The 13,618-nt window shown below is 40.5% G+C and overlaps 1 protein-coding gene across 1 annotated transcript; it reads left to right on the forward strand.

Annotated features, from left to right (window-relative positions):
• The first annotated feature begins 94 nt into the window (after positions 1–94).
• Positions 95–13,579, forward strand: LOC142337560 (actin-related protein 2/3 complex subunit 1A-like). Its single transcript, XM_075386876.1, has 4 exons — positions 95–977; positions 4,812–5,022; positions 7,764–7,965; positions 12,998–13,579. The coding sequence occupies exons 1-4, from the start codon at positions 538–540 to the stop codon at positions 13,273–13,275; spliced, it is 1,131 nt and encodes a 376-aa protein (XP_075242991.1). The 5' UTR covers positions 95–537; the 3' UTR covers positions 13,276–13,579.
• The last annotated feature ends 39 nt before the right edge of the window (positions 13,580–13,618 follow it).

A 13,618-nucleotide genomic window follows, 5' to 3' on the forward strand; every position in this document is an offset into this window, starting at 1 on the left:
TGAACAAAATATGCAAGAGCGCTGACAGATAACTGGACCAATAACGTCTACTTCACAAATCGCCCTAACTATACTTAGATAAGTGAATTTAAAGTCAACTATCTGCAGAGATTTTTCTTTCTTTGAGTTGATGGTTCTGGTTACTGACCCTTCGATTGATTGATTCACCATATCGACGAAATATTATTTGGTGTATAATGAATACAGAATCTCACCAGTTTATTTGCAGATTGCAATCTATGCAGTTATTTTCTCTTTCGTAATTTCTTTCGCACTTTTCTTTCAGAAGCGACTAACAATTGATGTTTACCCTGGACTATGTCAAATATTATTACAAATAAATCTCAATAGCACAACACTGTTTTGAGTTTCAAATGATCTGTAGTTGTTGCAAAGAACTGCGTCTTGTACACAAAATTCTGAATTTTGTATTAATTTCAGATTTGTTGAATTGTTCTGAGGTGTAGACGGTTAGAGTCCACCTTATATTGTTTATACACTACCAGGACATTTTTACGTTACTACTGCTTCTTCGAGATGACTCAAGTTGTGTTTGGGAAAAATCAGTTCGGAAAGTCGCCGTTAACTGTGCATTGCTGGAACGGTGACAAAACCCAATTGGCAGTTTCGACAGAGCTGGGAAAGATCAACATTTACAAAGTCAATGGAAGTGACATGACCTTGACCCATACGCTTAGCGAGCATACTGGACGTGTTACTGGGATCGATTGGTGCGCCGAGACTAATCAAATCGCAACCTGCAGTGCAGATCGAAATGCTTTTGTTTGGATTCTGCAAGACGGAGAGTGGCGACCGACGTTGGTACTGTTGCGAGTGAATCGTGCATGTACTTGTATCCACTGGTCTCCCAAGGGTAACAAGTTTGCAGTCGGGTCTGGTTCTCGAGTCATCGCGGTGTGTTACTTTGACGTCGTCAACAATTTCTGGGTCGCTAAGCATGTCAAGAAACCGATACGGTTAGCTTTGTTGACTTGCTTCATACCAAAGAAGTTTTGATCAACATTGTGAACAAATGTCAAAAACAGAGAAAGAAAGTGACTTTTTCTTCATGCCTTATTCAAAACGGATGAAGAAAAAGCCACTTTATTAAAAAGGGGGATGGGATATTAAGCGAAAAATCGATTAGACGAACACTTCTTGCATCCATTAGGCAAAAATTTTGAATCAAAGTTTTGTGGACATTAGGCGAATACCAATTAAAACGCTCAAAAGCGGCACTTCAAAATCCACTTGACGCTACATAGTACTCAAAAGTCCCTAATAAGTGTCTGTACACAAAACCAGCTTACGAAAAAGAATAACTGTGACAATTCTTTTAATATTGAGCTTTTGCAGCTTTTCGTTTTATGTTCTTCCAGCATTTAGGGCAACATTTTTCTCACCTTTCCTACGCACCATAACTCTAAGCTATCCAAGATCCAGCAGTGATTTCTATAATCTTTTTTTACTCTTGCCTCCGTATTGTTTGCCAAATAACTTCCAAATGTTAGCGAGGGGTGAACTAGTTCGCAAAAATGATACATTTTACATGTGCTTGTTTTAAATTTTGATTTAAAGACAATTGTTGAGTGTTTATTCGTAATCGTGTAATCTCGACAAAATTTTAGTTCAAAATGTTCAAACTAATGGATATGAGTAATGTGTTCGCCTTATCAAGTTTTCACCTAAAATCCTATGCCCCGAAAAAAGAAGTTGTCACATTTGCGCTAGCTGAGTAAATATCTTATTCAGTGGCGGCTTTCTCGCAGCAGTTTTTTATTTTCGGCTAGTTTTTGGGCCTCTGAGACATGTCAAAAGTGATTCCGGGTCTGAGAGCACCTTTGGCCATTTAAAGCTTTTATTAGACTTTAAGATGCAAATTAGGACTATTTTTGTGTTTTTGTTTTTGCTGATTTTGACACTTGGTGGTTTTTACTTTCTTCAGTTTTTAGTTTTGAGTCCACGGGAAGTTTGAGTTGCAGTCAATTGTTGTCAGCGACCTATTATTTCACTATTATCTGTTTTAGTTTTATCTTCTCAGTGAAAAAATTTGATTCGATTGATTTGATTGACTTCCTTTTCAGTTACTTTTAAACGAATTTTGTAGCAAATATATAGTCCTGTGGTTGTTTTAATGCAATTTTTAGCTTGGCCGATTTTTTCTCTCGCCCAGCCCTCCCAATCCTGCCTCCTACTCATCGCTTTACCCCCCCCCCCCCTTCAATCGCTTGACGCCTGTCTCCCCCCAATCGCTGGACCTCCCCTCATTCCGCTACCCCCACTCCGCTGTCCCCAGCGGGGTACTACCGAAGCCAAACGCTCGCCTGTCGTTTGAGAGCAATTCACCCGACGTTAGCAGTGCTTGATCAGAAACAGAATATCTCAGGCCACTAAGAACATTTGTTTTGGAGTTGCAGCTCTTAAAAAATTTAATGCTAATAGCAATTGTAAAGAAATAACACCGAGTTTCTGATTTGGCCTTTTTACATTTCATTTTTTTGTTTCATTGATTACAAAAATGTTATCGATAGTTTAGTTAAGTGAATTGTTTTCTTAAATTCATGTTTTAGCTCGAATCGACTCTGCCCTCGCTTAGTTCTAGCTTAAGATCCTATGTTCTACGACTCCATTTTTTCACGCTTTTAAATAATATTCAGTGACTTCTGCAGATTAGCAACTTTGTATGTTCACAGACTTCTGCATCTTAGCAACTATGTTGTATGCGTGGCGTCCTTCGTTAAACTCCGCTCCACAAAATTGACTTCCTGAAATTTAAATATGTGAGTCAAATTATAATAAAGGGTCATACCGTTTGAGAAAAATTCGTCCGACGTTAATCGGTAGCATTTTGTTTCATGCAAAGGTTGTATTTGGTGTCAAGTTCTCTATGCAAACGAGTTTGTCTTTTCTGCCTTTTTAGCTTTCTTAATTGATTTTTGAAAAAGCAGTAGTGAGGAGCAGACTGTTTCTTCCAATTCCAGTTGTTTTGAGCATTTTAGGTTTATTATAAAGTATTTTTGCATGTTGGCAAGGTGACGTTTTTTTTTGTATTAACTACCGGTTTTGAAGTTTTTGTGTTCTACTTTTTAAGGAGGAGAAGCTGTATTCGAGACATTATACTGTGTGAGATACATTTCTGGACTTTCGCCCAGTAGTTCGTACTTTGTTTTTGTAATAAAGACTGTGTGAGATACATTTCTGGACTTTCGCCCAGTAGTTCGTACTTTGTTTTTGTAATAAAGCAAAGGTGACTTTGCTCACTCGAAAAAGTATTTTACACACCTAATTTTGGTGCATTTTAAGCGAACTCTAACTGCAGATCAAGTACGTGCAGATAAACTAGATAAACCGTATTATATACATCCGCGCAAAGGAATTTAATACGGTTTTCTATCGATATCAGTTATAACTTTGTTCGTTGCTATTGCTCGTTTTATTTTCTTGTTCGTTGTTTTTGCTCGTTTTATTTTGTTGTTTATTGTTATTGCTCGTATCGTTAGTCTATTTCGCTGCAAATATCTTGCTATCCGGTGGCTAAGCTGTAAAATTTGCCGTATTACTTTGTATTTTATTTTCAGCCTTAGTTCTCACGTTTTTCCTCCGTTTATTTTTCCGGCTCTTGTATTTGCAATTATTATGTTATTCTCTTAACGTTGGCAATTGATGTTCCATTTTCCTGTCGATTCGCTCCCGATAATTTGCTTTTATATTTGTGCTCTAATTAGAGTATTTGCTATCAAAAATCACATGAAAAAGGCGCCAGTTTCTGTCAATGTACCATTGTGTAGCAAACTGCAGTTTTTCTAACGAATAATTCATGATGCAAAAAGGTTTCAACTTTTCATCTAATATAGGAAAGTATTAAACGCCTGAGTTATATCTTATGTCTGTATTTACTAATTTTTTAAATCTCATAGGTCTCACTGGTTTGATTTAAAATTCTACTTTTTCAAATTAATTGCTTCATGTAAATAGAGAAAATATCTCGTTATGAAATTGTTTTGGGGAAAATTATCTTTGAAATAGAGAAATAGAAATCGCGCTGGGACAAAATTTGAAGCAATTATTTTAATAGTCTTTTATGCAAAAATTTTGCTTGACCGTTTGATTTTTCCCTCGATCATTCTTTAGTTTAAACGATTTATGACTTTTATCTTAGAAAACGTAATAGAATGGTAAAACTCGAGGGCGTCAGGTGTCTGACCAGCTGAATCATACCTGTTTTCACTATTTTTCATCGTTCTCATTGGTTTAGAGCTTTAGTAGGCTTAAAGTGTACTGTTTACCAAAGCTGCTGAGGAAGCAGAACTTCAGGTCGCGAGTTCATTTTGAGTTCTGTATCTTTGCTCCCCCCCCCCCCCCCTAACACACTGCGGCTGGCGCTAAGCTTGAGCTAGCTACTGCCAAACAGGCCTACCCAACCCTCGTCATTCGAGAGCATTCGTCCGTGCTACAGTATTCGGTAATGGTTTACCCTAAAAACTAACTCAGAGCAAAAACCCAATTTATCTCAGCCGAAAATTTTATTGTGTGTAAAAGAAACTCGGCAATGAACTAAATCACCTAAGTACAGAATACTTGGATTGTTTGTTTTTTATTTTCAGTTGTTTTGCAAATAATAAAAACGTCGACTGCGATGAAACACCAACTTTTTGAAAAATCAATTTTTGCCCAGAGTTCTCTCAAAATAGGCAGAAGTTGTAATTTTTCAAAAAACCACTATGCTCATACACAAATTTTGGAGTTAAAACTAAGATTTTCTCTGGAACAAGTCTATGATATCTTGTATTGATACTTAAATTGTATGATAGATCGACCATCACGTGTCTGGACTGGCACCCGAACAACATGATGGTAGTGGCTGGGGGCACAGACTTCAAAGTGCGAGTGTTCTCTGTCTTCATTACTGAGCTGGACCAGCGCCCTACAGAGGACACCAACTGGGGTGCCATGAAACCATTCGGAAACATGTTGGCAGAATACGACACAGAGGGATGGGTGCATGCTGTCGCCTTCAATAAAGTGAGTTGGTTATTTCAATTTTCCATGACTATTTTTCGCTAAAAATTGAATCACGTGCTGCCGAGTGTATGTTTACTCAGAGATGACTTGTGGACAAAATGTGCTGGTCGCATTTGTTTAATAGTAGATTAGCTATTTTTCGTGTTCAGCAATTAAAATTGAGAATTGTTACCGTTCCCCTTGAACAGTTTAATATTCACACGTAAACGAATAATGAGAATTTTTTTGCTAATAATGGTTCTAATCGCTTTGTAAAGGGGGATTAGCTGCTGCTGTTTTTTATTATAGCTCGAAGCTGTAAGCTGAGTGGAGCTATATTGTGGTGCTCTTGGTTTTTTAACCGCTATATCTTTTTATTGTAAACTTAAAAGATACGGACCAAGAGGTAATTGATTGAGTTTCTTAAAATCATATTTAGAAAATAGATATCAAAGAGTTGAAGTAAATGGAGTATCATCAACTTGGAGAGATATTAACCAATGAGATCCCCAAGGATCAATTTTATGACCTTTTTTTTCTCATTTATGTAAATGATATGCCAAACGTCTATAAAAGTGTTAACATTATTCTTTTTGCCGATGATACAAATATTGAAACCATAGGATGTACTAACAAAGAAATTGAATCTGATCTTGAAGCAATCAATAATTGGCTCGAAAGGTAAAAATAACTACTGAACCTAATAAAAAACAGTTCAGATGAATCTGAAATCTTTATCCGCAGACACATTTTACCTGAACTCCGATAATAATGTACCCGCTAAACCAGTGTGCAAATACTTAGGTATAGTTTTAGATAAAAAAACTCTGATTTCAGTCCCATATTGACTATGTGAAAGAAAGACTCAGTAAGCAATGTGGAATCGTTTTTAAGCTCAGACACTAAAGAGGATAATTAAGCTCATTCAATTCAGAAAAAAAGCGATCACTTCAACGAATTACTTGCGAAGAATTCAATCCTAACAGTTTATGAACTGCACATATACGAACTTCTCAAATTTGTTCTAAAAGCTATAAACAGTCAACCACACAAAATTATTGCAATAATCTTTTCACTTTTGAACAATTCTGCGTAAGGGTAACCAGAAGTTCTGATCTGAAATTGTTGGAATAGCTCTTTTGTAAATGAAGATCGATAAAAATTCCATTTGGTTTCGAGGTGCTAAACTTTATAACAGACTGGTTAAAATTGGTGTTATTTCCTCAGACTTGGTTTTGTCTTCTGGAAATTTTTGCCACCAAGTAACAAACTTCTATTTTATCCATAATTATTAACTAACAAGGCTCATATTCGAATAAAAATCAACCATCTTAGTTATTTGAAAACCAAAAATTTAAGTCGACTGCATTATGATGACTAGTCAATCTCGCTATCATCTTTTGTAGCAACAAATTTTCCTCGCTGGAGTGCGCATTAATTTCTTTAGATATACATATTATTAATGCTACTCCAATTGTTTGTTAATTTGAGATGCACCGAATTTAAATTATGCTACTAGGTATTTAATACATTATACTTGTGAAATGATTATGTTAATTGGTAATTAGTGGCAGATTGAAATAGCAGATCCATATGATCTCGTTATCTGTCCTCGCTTATTGTTGATGTATCACAATAACGAAATTAATTTCTTTTCTCTACAATTCAAGAATTCGTTGCAATTCAAAAAATTTGGTTTGTATTTGGTCTGTTTTTTAAGATAGTCACAAATTTTCCTGATTTTTGAATTTTTTGCTCTAATTTTAAATTAGAGTGAGAAAACGTTGTTTGAACAAAAATTAGTTTTCTCGCTAGTGGTTTTTCTCATGCGGCAATTTCACTTTGATTTGTACTGTTTCGATTTTTTGGATCGGATTTTTCTCTAAACGGTTATCCCAGTCTATTCATAGATCATTCTAGGCCTAGATTGTTGTTTGAACCAAGTCTTTTCTCGCGAGTGGTTTTTTATTCATATGCGGCATTTTGACATTGCTTTTCTGTTTTCTTTTATTTTTTGATCTGATTTTTTAGAAATGGTTTTCCCAATTCACTTATAGTTGGTTCTAGGTCTTGTTTTTTGTTTAGTCATGAAAATTCTTTGAATTGTACGTCAGGACTTGTACTGCTATGTTTTTTTGTTTCGTCCTCTGACGCTCTTTTTCGTGCTACATTTGTTACTAATCAAAACTGAAAAGGTCAAATTTTCTGAATGACTTCTTGCCCTCACTAACTTCGTTTGCGCGCGTGACGTTATTTCTGATTCTCTCTCTAGAAAAGGTTTTAAGTTCCTTTGCGTGATTAGGTTTCGATCATAAGTGACTTACCTCACTCAATAGAATGATTTTTTAATTTGAATTAGTTTAGGGTCAAAGGAACTCATATTTGCAGTAATTGTCCCTAATAAAAGGCTTTTGCGAAGGAATTTTAACAAGCTTTATTACCTAATTAATGTGTCGCTGAATGTTTTTTACCTAGATTTTTGAGCGGCGTCAATTTTCAATTTAGATCTGTATTTGTTTCTTTCTGTATTATACGGCACGCAAGTCTATTCTGTCGCAGCTATTCCGGAAATCTGCGGTCTATGTTTATTTTTATAAGGTTAGGAAAATGCGTTTAAGAGAGGGTCATATTCTGCCTATGCCTAAGAAAACAGTTTCAAATTTTGAGAAATTCGATTCAAGGGTGCATCCTTTTCTGAATTGTATGTAAATTGAGGTTCAAAATCTATATGCTCCAAGTAAATATTTCGATTTATTTTACAGGAAGGATCCAAAGCAGTGGCGGTGAGTCATGGCAGCTCCATCACAGTGTGTTCAATCTCGACTGGTGGAGTGGTGACTCCGTGTCAGAAGCTTCCTTTCAAGTGTGTCATGTGGCTCACTGACTCCAGAATTGTGTGTGGTGGATATGACTTTGTCCCGGAGGTGTTTGATATTGGGGCAGATGGAGCGGCAACTTATGCTGGTAAGCACCGGAAACAAATTACTTCGATGTATAATTCTTTGCTCTTGAATGAAGTTTGCGTCAATTATTATAGTCTTGTTGGCCATTTTATGTGAACGTTTTTTTCCAACAGAAGCGTAATCAACTGGTAAAGCGCGAGAGCATTAATTCGGTGTGCACTTGTCTTTCAGCTTCAGTAGGCTCCTAGTGTACGTTCCGTGAAAACTGCCGAGGAGGTATTATATGGCATAAAGAGCATTTGTTTGGTAGCCAAGTAGGAGCCTTTTCAAGTATTAAAAATCCATTTGGATTTTTGGTATTGTCTAAGATTAAATTGCCACTGAAAAGTTCTGTAAAAAGATATGTTTATTCCACTTCGGAAAATTTTTCAATAAACCAAACCACACAAGCTGGAGACGACATTGAAAACCGTGGTATTGTCCTTTTTTCACCAGAGACCGTCCGGTCGTGCGTTCCTTTGAAATTCACTCCGTAAGTTCCTGTGGAAAATGTTGGCACCAAATACATCGATAGGGTTGAACATATAGGGTTGAGAGTTTCTCAGCCATTTTGCATGACCGTAACGTTCTTTTTAGCACATATCAACGCATCATTTTTGTCAGCACGTTAATCTCTTCATATTTGCAAGGCGTTGTTGTTTCCATGTAATGCATGATTCTCCAGTGGAAAGAACCACTCACCAAACCACGGTTATGGATTATAGCTAAATGAAGTGCTCTTTGGAAGAACTACCAAAAAACCACTAGTTAGAAGCCAAACCCGAACAAGGTTGTCCGATCAAGTGTTCTAACCACCTTAAAAGTTCACCGACTACCCACTTTTGTCAACCAAAGTCTACTTCGGTGTTGTCATTGTCTTCAACAATGACAACACGAAGCAAGGAGGACATGTGACACATGCGGACGAGGTCCCTGTCGGATAGGTGTGAGCTTGGTGTGAAGCAGCACAAATCATGAGCAGAAGACGGGCATCACAAATCGTGCTGACGTAATAATTGCAGCGGAAAAGGCGCATAGACAGTGCATCAAGCTGGCCTTCAGTGATGTGAAGAAGGCGTTCAAGAATGTGACCCACGAGGCCTTAACAGAAGCATCTCTCGAGGCAGGCATGGACAAGATCCTAAGGGTCATCAGAGATACCAGAGGCAGGGTACATGGCTGGAGATAGGCGGGGCAAAACTAGTGGTGAATCCGTCCAGAGGTGTGAGACAGTGGGACCTCATCTCTCCAATACTGATCCTCTTCAGCATGGCGATGAACAGCGTCCTGAAGACCGTACTTGAGACGGCAGGCATCGCGATGGGCATAGCAGAGCTCAACAAAACAACCTCACAGAGCTCAAGACATGATTAACAGTCTAGAGGCAGGGCTAGAAAGTGCGGCCTCTGCCTCAGGGGCTAGAAATGTGCTAGAAGACAGATCTAGTTAACTCCAATCCAAGGTTCAAAAACAAGGCATGAGGTCTTCCGATCATGACAGTAGAGTCAGTCCTTCTACAAGTCCGTCTGTGACAGGGTCCCTCTACAGAGGTTGGCCCTCATAAGGGCAATACAGCGGACACATTGTGTCCAGGCGCGGTCTTCAGAACTGCGAGAAATTTCTTAATATGTCCAAAAGACAACCCCAAGGAGATGAACCACGCAGATATGAACAACTGTAGACTTGGCATAGCTTATGAAGGAAGCAAGTCACACCAGACACAGTAGCGGATGGGCAGGAATTAAGAGCCAACCTCATGACGACCGAGGCCCGAACACATGGTGGCTTAGTGGACAGGAGCCATCGTGTGATGCCTCTGGAGGACAAAAGACTGAGGGCACATCCTCCAAGTATGTACAAACTTGGTTGCAGGAATCAGGAGTGACCAGTGTGTGAACCTGGCCAAGGTAGTACTGGAGAAGCAGGGCTACAACAGTCAGCGACAGTGCGACAGCGAAACAGACAGTGAAACAGCCACAGCGACAGTGCCAAGAACCAAACCAGGAAAGAAGACGCGATGCTACATCACATCAGAAATCAAGCTACTCATCAGCAAGAGGAACCGCCTGCGACGCAAACTCCATCAGAACAAGAACGAGTGGCTTGAAACCTGCCGTGATGTCAGAGAAAAAGTCGCGGCTGCCCGCAAGAACCAGTGGGTCGAATTCATCGAGGAAGTCGAATACGGAACTGACCCTAGGAAACTGTGGAGTGTCCTCCACTCCCTTGGTGATTCGACCACCCCAAGCCAGCCGAACGAAGCATTAAAGCTGGGAGATAAAACCATCAGCAGCTCCCTCAAGAAAGCGGACGCATTCATGCAACACTACGCCAAGGAAAGCCGGCTACAGTTCTCGAAGAGTGAAAGAGACACCAACAGAACCTCCCGCCGCCTAAAGTCCGCGATGTCCGCCGACGACGCGAGCGCTCAAGACTTCACCATGCTCGAACTCGAGAAAGCGATTGCAAGCATGCGAAGCCGATGAGCTGCCGGACCGGACGAAATAACGCCAGCCTTTATCAAAGCCTTCGGACACAACGCGAAGTGTGCATTGCTAGCACTTTACAATGACTCGTGGAACCACGCAGCTGTCCCGCAAGGATGGAGAAATACCAAGATCATCCCCCTGCTCAAGGCCGGAAAGGACCCGGCGTCAATCGCTTCGTATAGACCAATCAGTCTCACTTCAAAGGACCCGGCGTCAATCGCTTCGTATAGACCAATCAGTCTCACTTCATGCCTTGCCAAAGCCCTGGAACGCATGATGGCATCTAGGCTCGTGTACCTGATTGAAACTCGAGGACTCCTTAGCAAGAACCAATGTGGAGGACGAAAGAAGAGATGTTGCGGAGACCTCATCATCAGACTTACGCAAGCCATTGACAACGCCTTTCAATCCAGAAAACCTGGCAAAGTGGTTATGGCGCTGTTCGATTACAGCAAGGCATTCGATCGTGTTTGGAGACAAAAGCTAATTCTGACGCTCGTGGACAAAGCTATTCCCTCTATGTACATCCGCTGGATCGCAGCCTTTCTCAACACCCGGCAAGCAAGATGCCTCTACGGTGCAACGCTCAGCAGAACGAAGAAGCTCCAACAAGGCGTCCCGCAAGGATCCGTGCTTGCCCCGCTACTGTTCCTGCTCTTCATCGACCCTGTTAACAACGGACTCCAATGCGCTCTTCATGGACGACCTCTGTGTGGTCGGCAAACCAGGACAAAGGTATTGCAACCGAACGAATACAACCAAGAAAAACCACCATGGGAAGGATGCAATGCCTCAAACTGGACAGTCGTGGACACCATAGCTGGGGCCCGAACCAAATGTCCGAAAGAAACGACGCTAGATGACCTTCGAAACCTTAAGGGAGACATCTATTTATACACTGATGGTTCTGCATCACATGGTAACGAAAATGGAGGGTACGCAGTTGTTGTAGCCAAAGGCGACCAGGCCAGCCCCGATGTCATTGCCAAACTACGGAAGAGGCCGAGAACATCACGTCATCATTTGAGGAAGAGAAGGCGGCAATGCTGACAGCAGTCTCCTGGCTAACGTGCAACCAACAGCGCGGAACAACAGCTGTCATCTGTACAGACAGTCAATCACTCTGCACTGCTCTCTGGAAAAGAAACAATACCACAGCTGGAATTCGTTCCTACCCGGACAGCCACCACTCCAAAGTCATCATCCAATGGATACCAGGGCATTCAGATGTCGCAGAGAATGAACTAGCAGACTCCGAGTCCAGAAAGGCAGCTGTCACGACTATCTCAGAAGCCGAACCGACGTCCCTTCGAGCCGCATTGAGCTGCATCAGAAGAACATTCAAGGACCCCGAGCCCTGCCACCATCGTGCCAAACTCACCTACAAAGACTACAACTTCAAGGCAGAAGCCAAAAAGATCACGAGCAAAAAGGACGCTGTCCTACTAGCACAGCTCCGCAGCAGACACTGCAAACTACTGAAGGCATATGCCAATCTGTTGGACCCCACGGTCGACCCAACGTGTCCCTTGTGCACATCAGAGCCTCAGACCCTCGAACACTGGCTGGATTGCCCAGCCACGGCCAAAGATCGACTTGAAATTTTTGGCTTATGCCAAACCAGACTGGAATTGCTGACTGAGGCACCCGACGGCGCAGTGGCGCTCGCCAGACGAACTCTGGGCGCCTAAACCACACACACACACACACACACACACACACACACACACACACACACACACAACAGTCAGAACCAGTCTTCAAGAAAGGGGCATGGGAAAAACAGGGGACATGGGTGATAAACAGCACCATTTGCCTAGACAACACAGATCTAGACGAGCAGTACCCTGTCAAAGGAAACTCCCGTCAGTTTCAAACGTTGTGCAAGATGATATGCATGACAGGGGTAAACGGCGTATCATTTGGTGCCGTTGTCATGAGCTTGCGTGCGGCGGTGGCACGCAGGACGTTGCAACTTCCCTGGAACCTTTGACTGAAGAAGGTACAACTTAACTGCTACTAGCGAGGTGTCTCGAGGGATCAGTCAGGACTTGAACAGAAATGGAAGAAAAGTGGAATCACGAAGTGGACACAACTCGATGACGACAACTAGAGAATTCTCTGGGACCTAAGTGTGCCAAAACAAATGCCAATCCAAACTCTATAGACTCTTGTCATATATTTATTTGATATCTTATTGTACATATATTTATACATAAAGGGATAATTTAGTGGTTGTAAAAATGGCAATAGCGTTCTTACACAAGAACTTGATTGAATAAACTGTGGCTACATTTAATATTTTGTTCGGATATAGCTGCTCTAACTTAGGTACCTAATTGAGATGTAATCAGTTGTAACTTAATCAAAACTTGCTTGTTGTTGACAAGCAAAGCACATCAAAGTAGCCATGAAGATCATAACTATAATTCCATTTATAGAATGTTATATGCGTCAAGGCTGTCCATGTACTCGCAGACCAGAAAATTGAGTGCTTAGTTTAAACTTTCAATTTTAATTTGTAAAATTGCAGTTTTTCTACCCTTTGGTTCGTTTTTTGTATAGGATGTCTGGATAAAATGACGGCCGAAGCGAAGACTGGAGCTGTTAAAGCGAGTGACATTTTCAAACAACGCGACTGGCGTGGAACTCAAGATGCGGCTGCCGATTCGGGAGACACAGCTTTGAAGTCTGTACACAAAAATACAATCTCTCACATGATGTGCTATGCAGGAGAGCCCAAAACAGGTGTCTCTAAGATGTCGTCTTGCGGCTTGGATGGTCTGATCGTGGTGTGGGATGTCGCGTCCTTGTCTGCGTCTCTCGCCCAGATGAAGTTGTGAACGAAATGGAGTGTGAACAAATCAGCACAACAATTCCGAAATAATCTAAGTCAATTCACAAGTTTAATTTGGACGTCGTGACATTTGGATGTAAATAAAAGTATTTCTCTGATTCAAAAACTTAAATTGTTGATCGTTGTCAAGCTGTTAAAAATAATGCGTAAAAGTTAATTCGATGTGAAAAATGAGCATTTTGGATTGAGCTTGCCAAGCTACTGATTATGTAGTTGTAATATAATCTGAGTAATCGAATGGAGTCAGAAATTATATCAAAGATAATGTGAATAAATTTTTATACAATTTAGTTTTGTTTGGTTTCCATTTAAGCATCAATCCCTATTGA

The sequence above is a fragment of the Convolutriloba macropyga genome, chromosome 4 (genome assembly GCF_964194025.1).
Source record: "Convolutriloba macropyga chromosome 4, txConMacr16.3, whole genome shotgun sequence".
Classification (NCBI taxonomy): Eukaryota; Metazoa; Xenacoelomorpha; order Acoela; family Convolutidae; genus Convolutriloba; species Convolutriloba macropyga.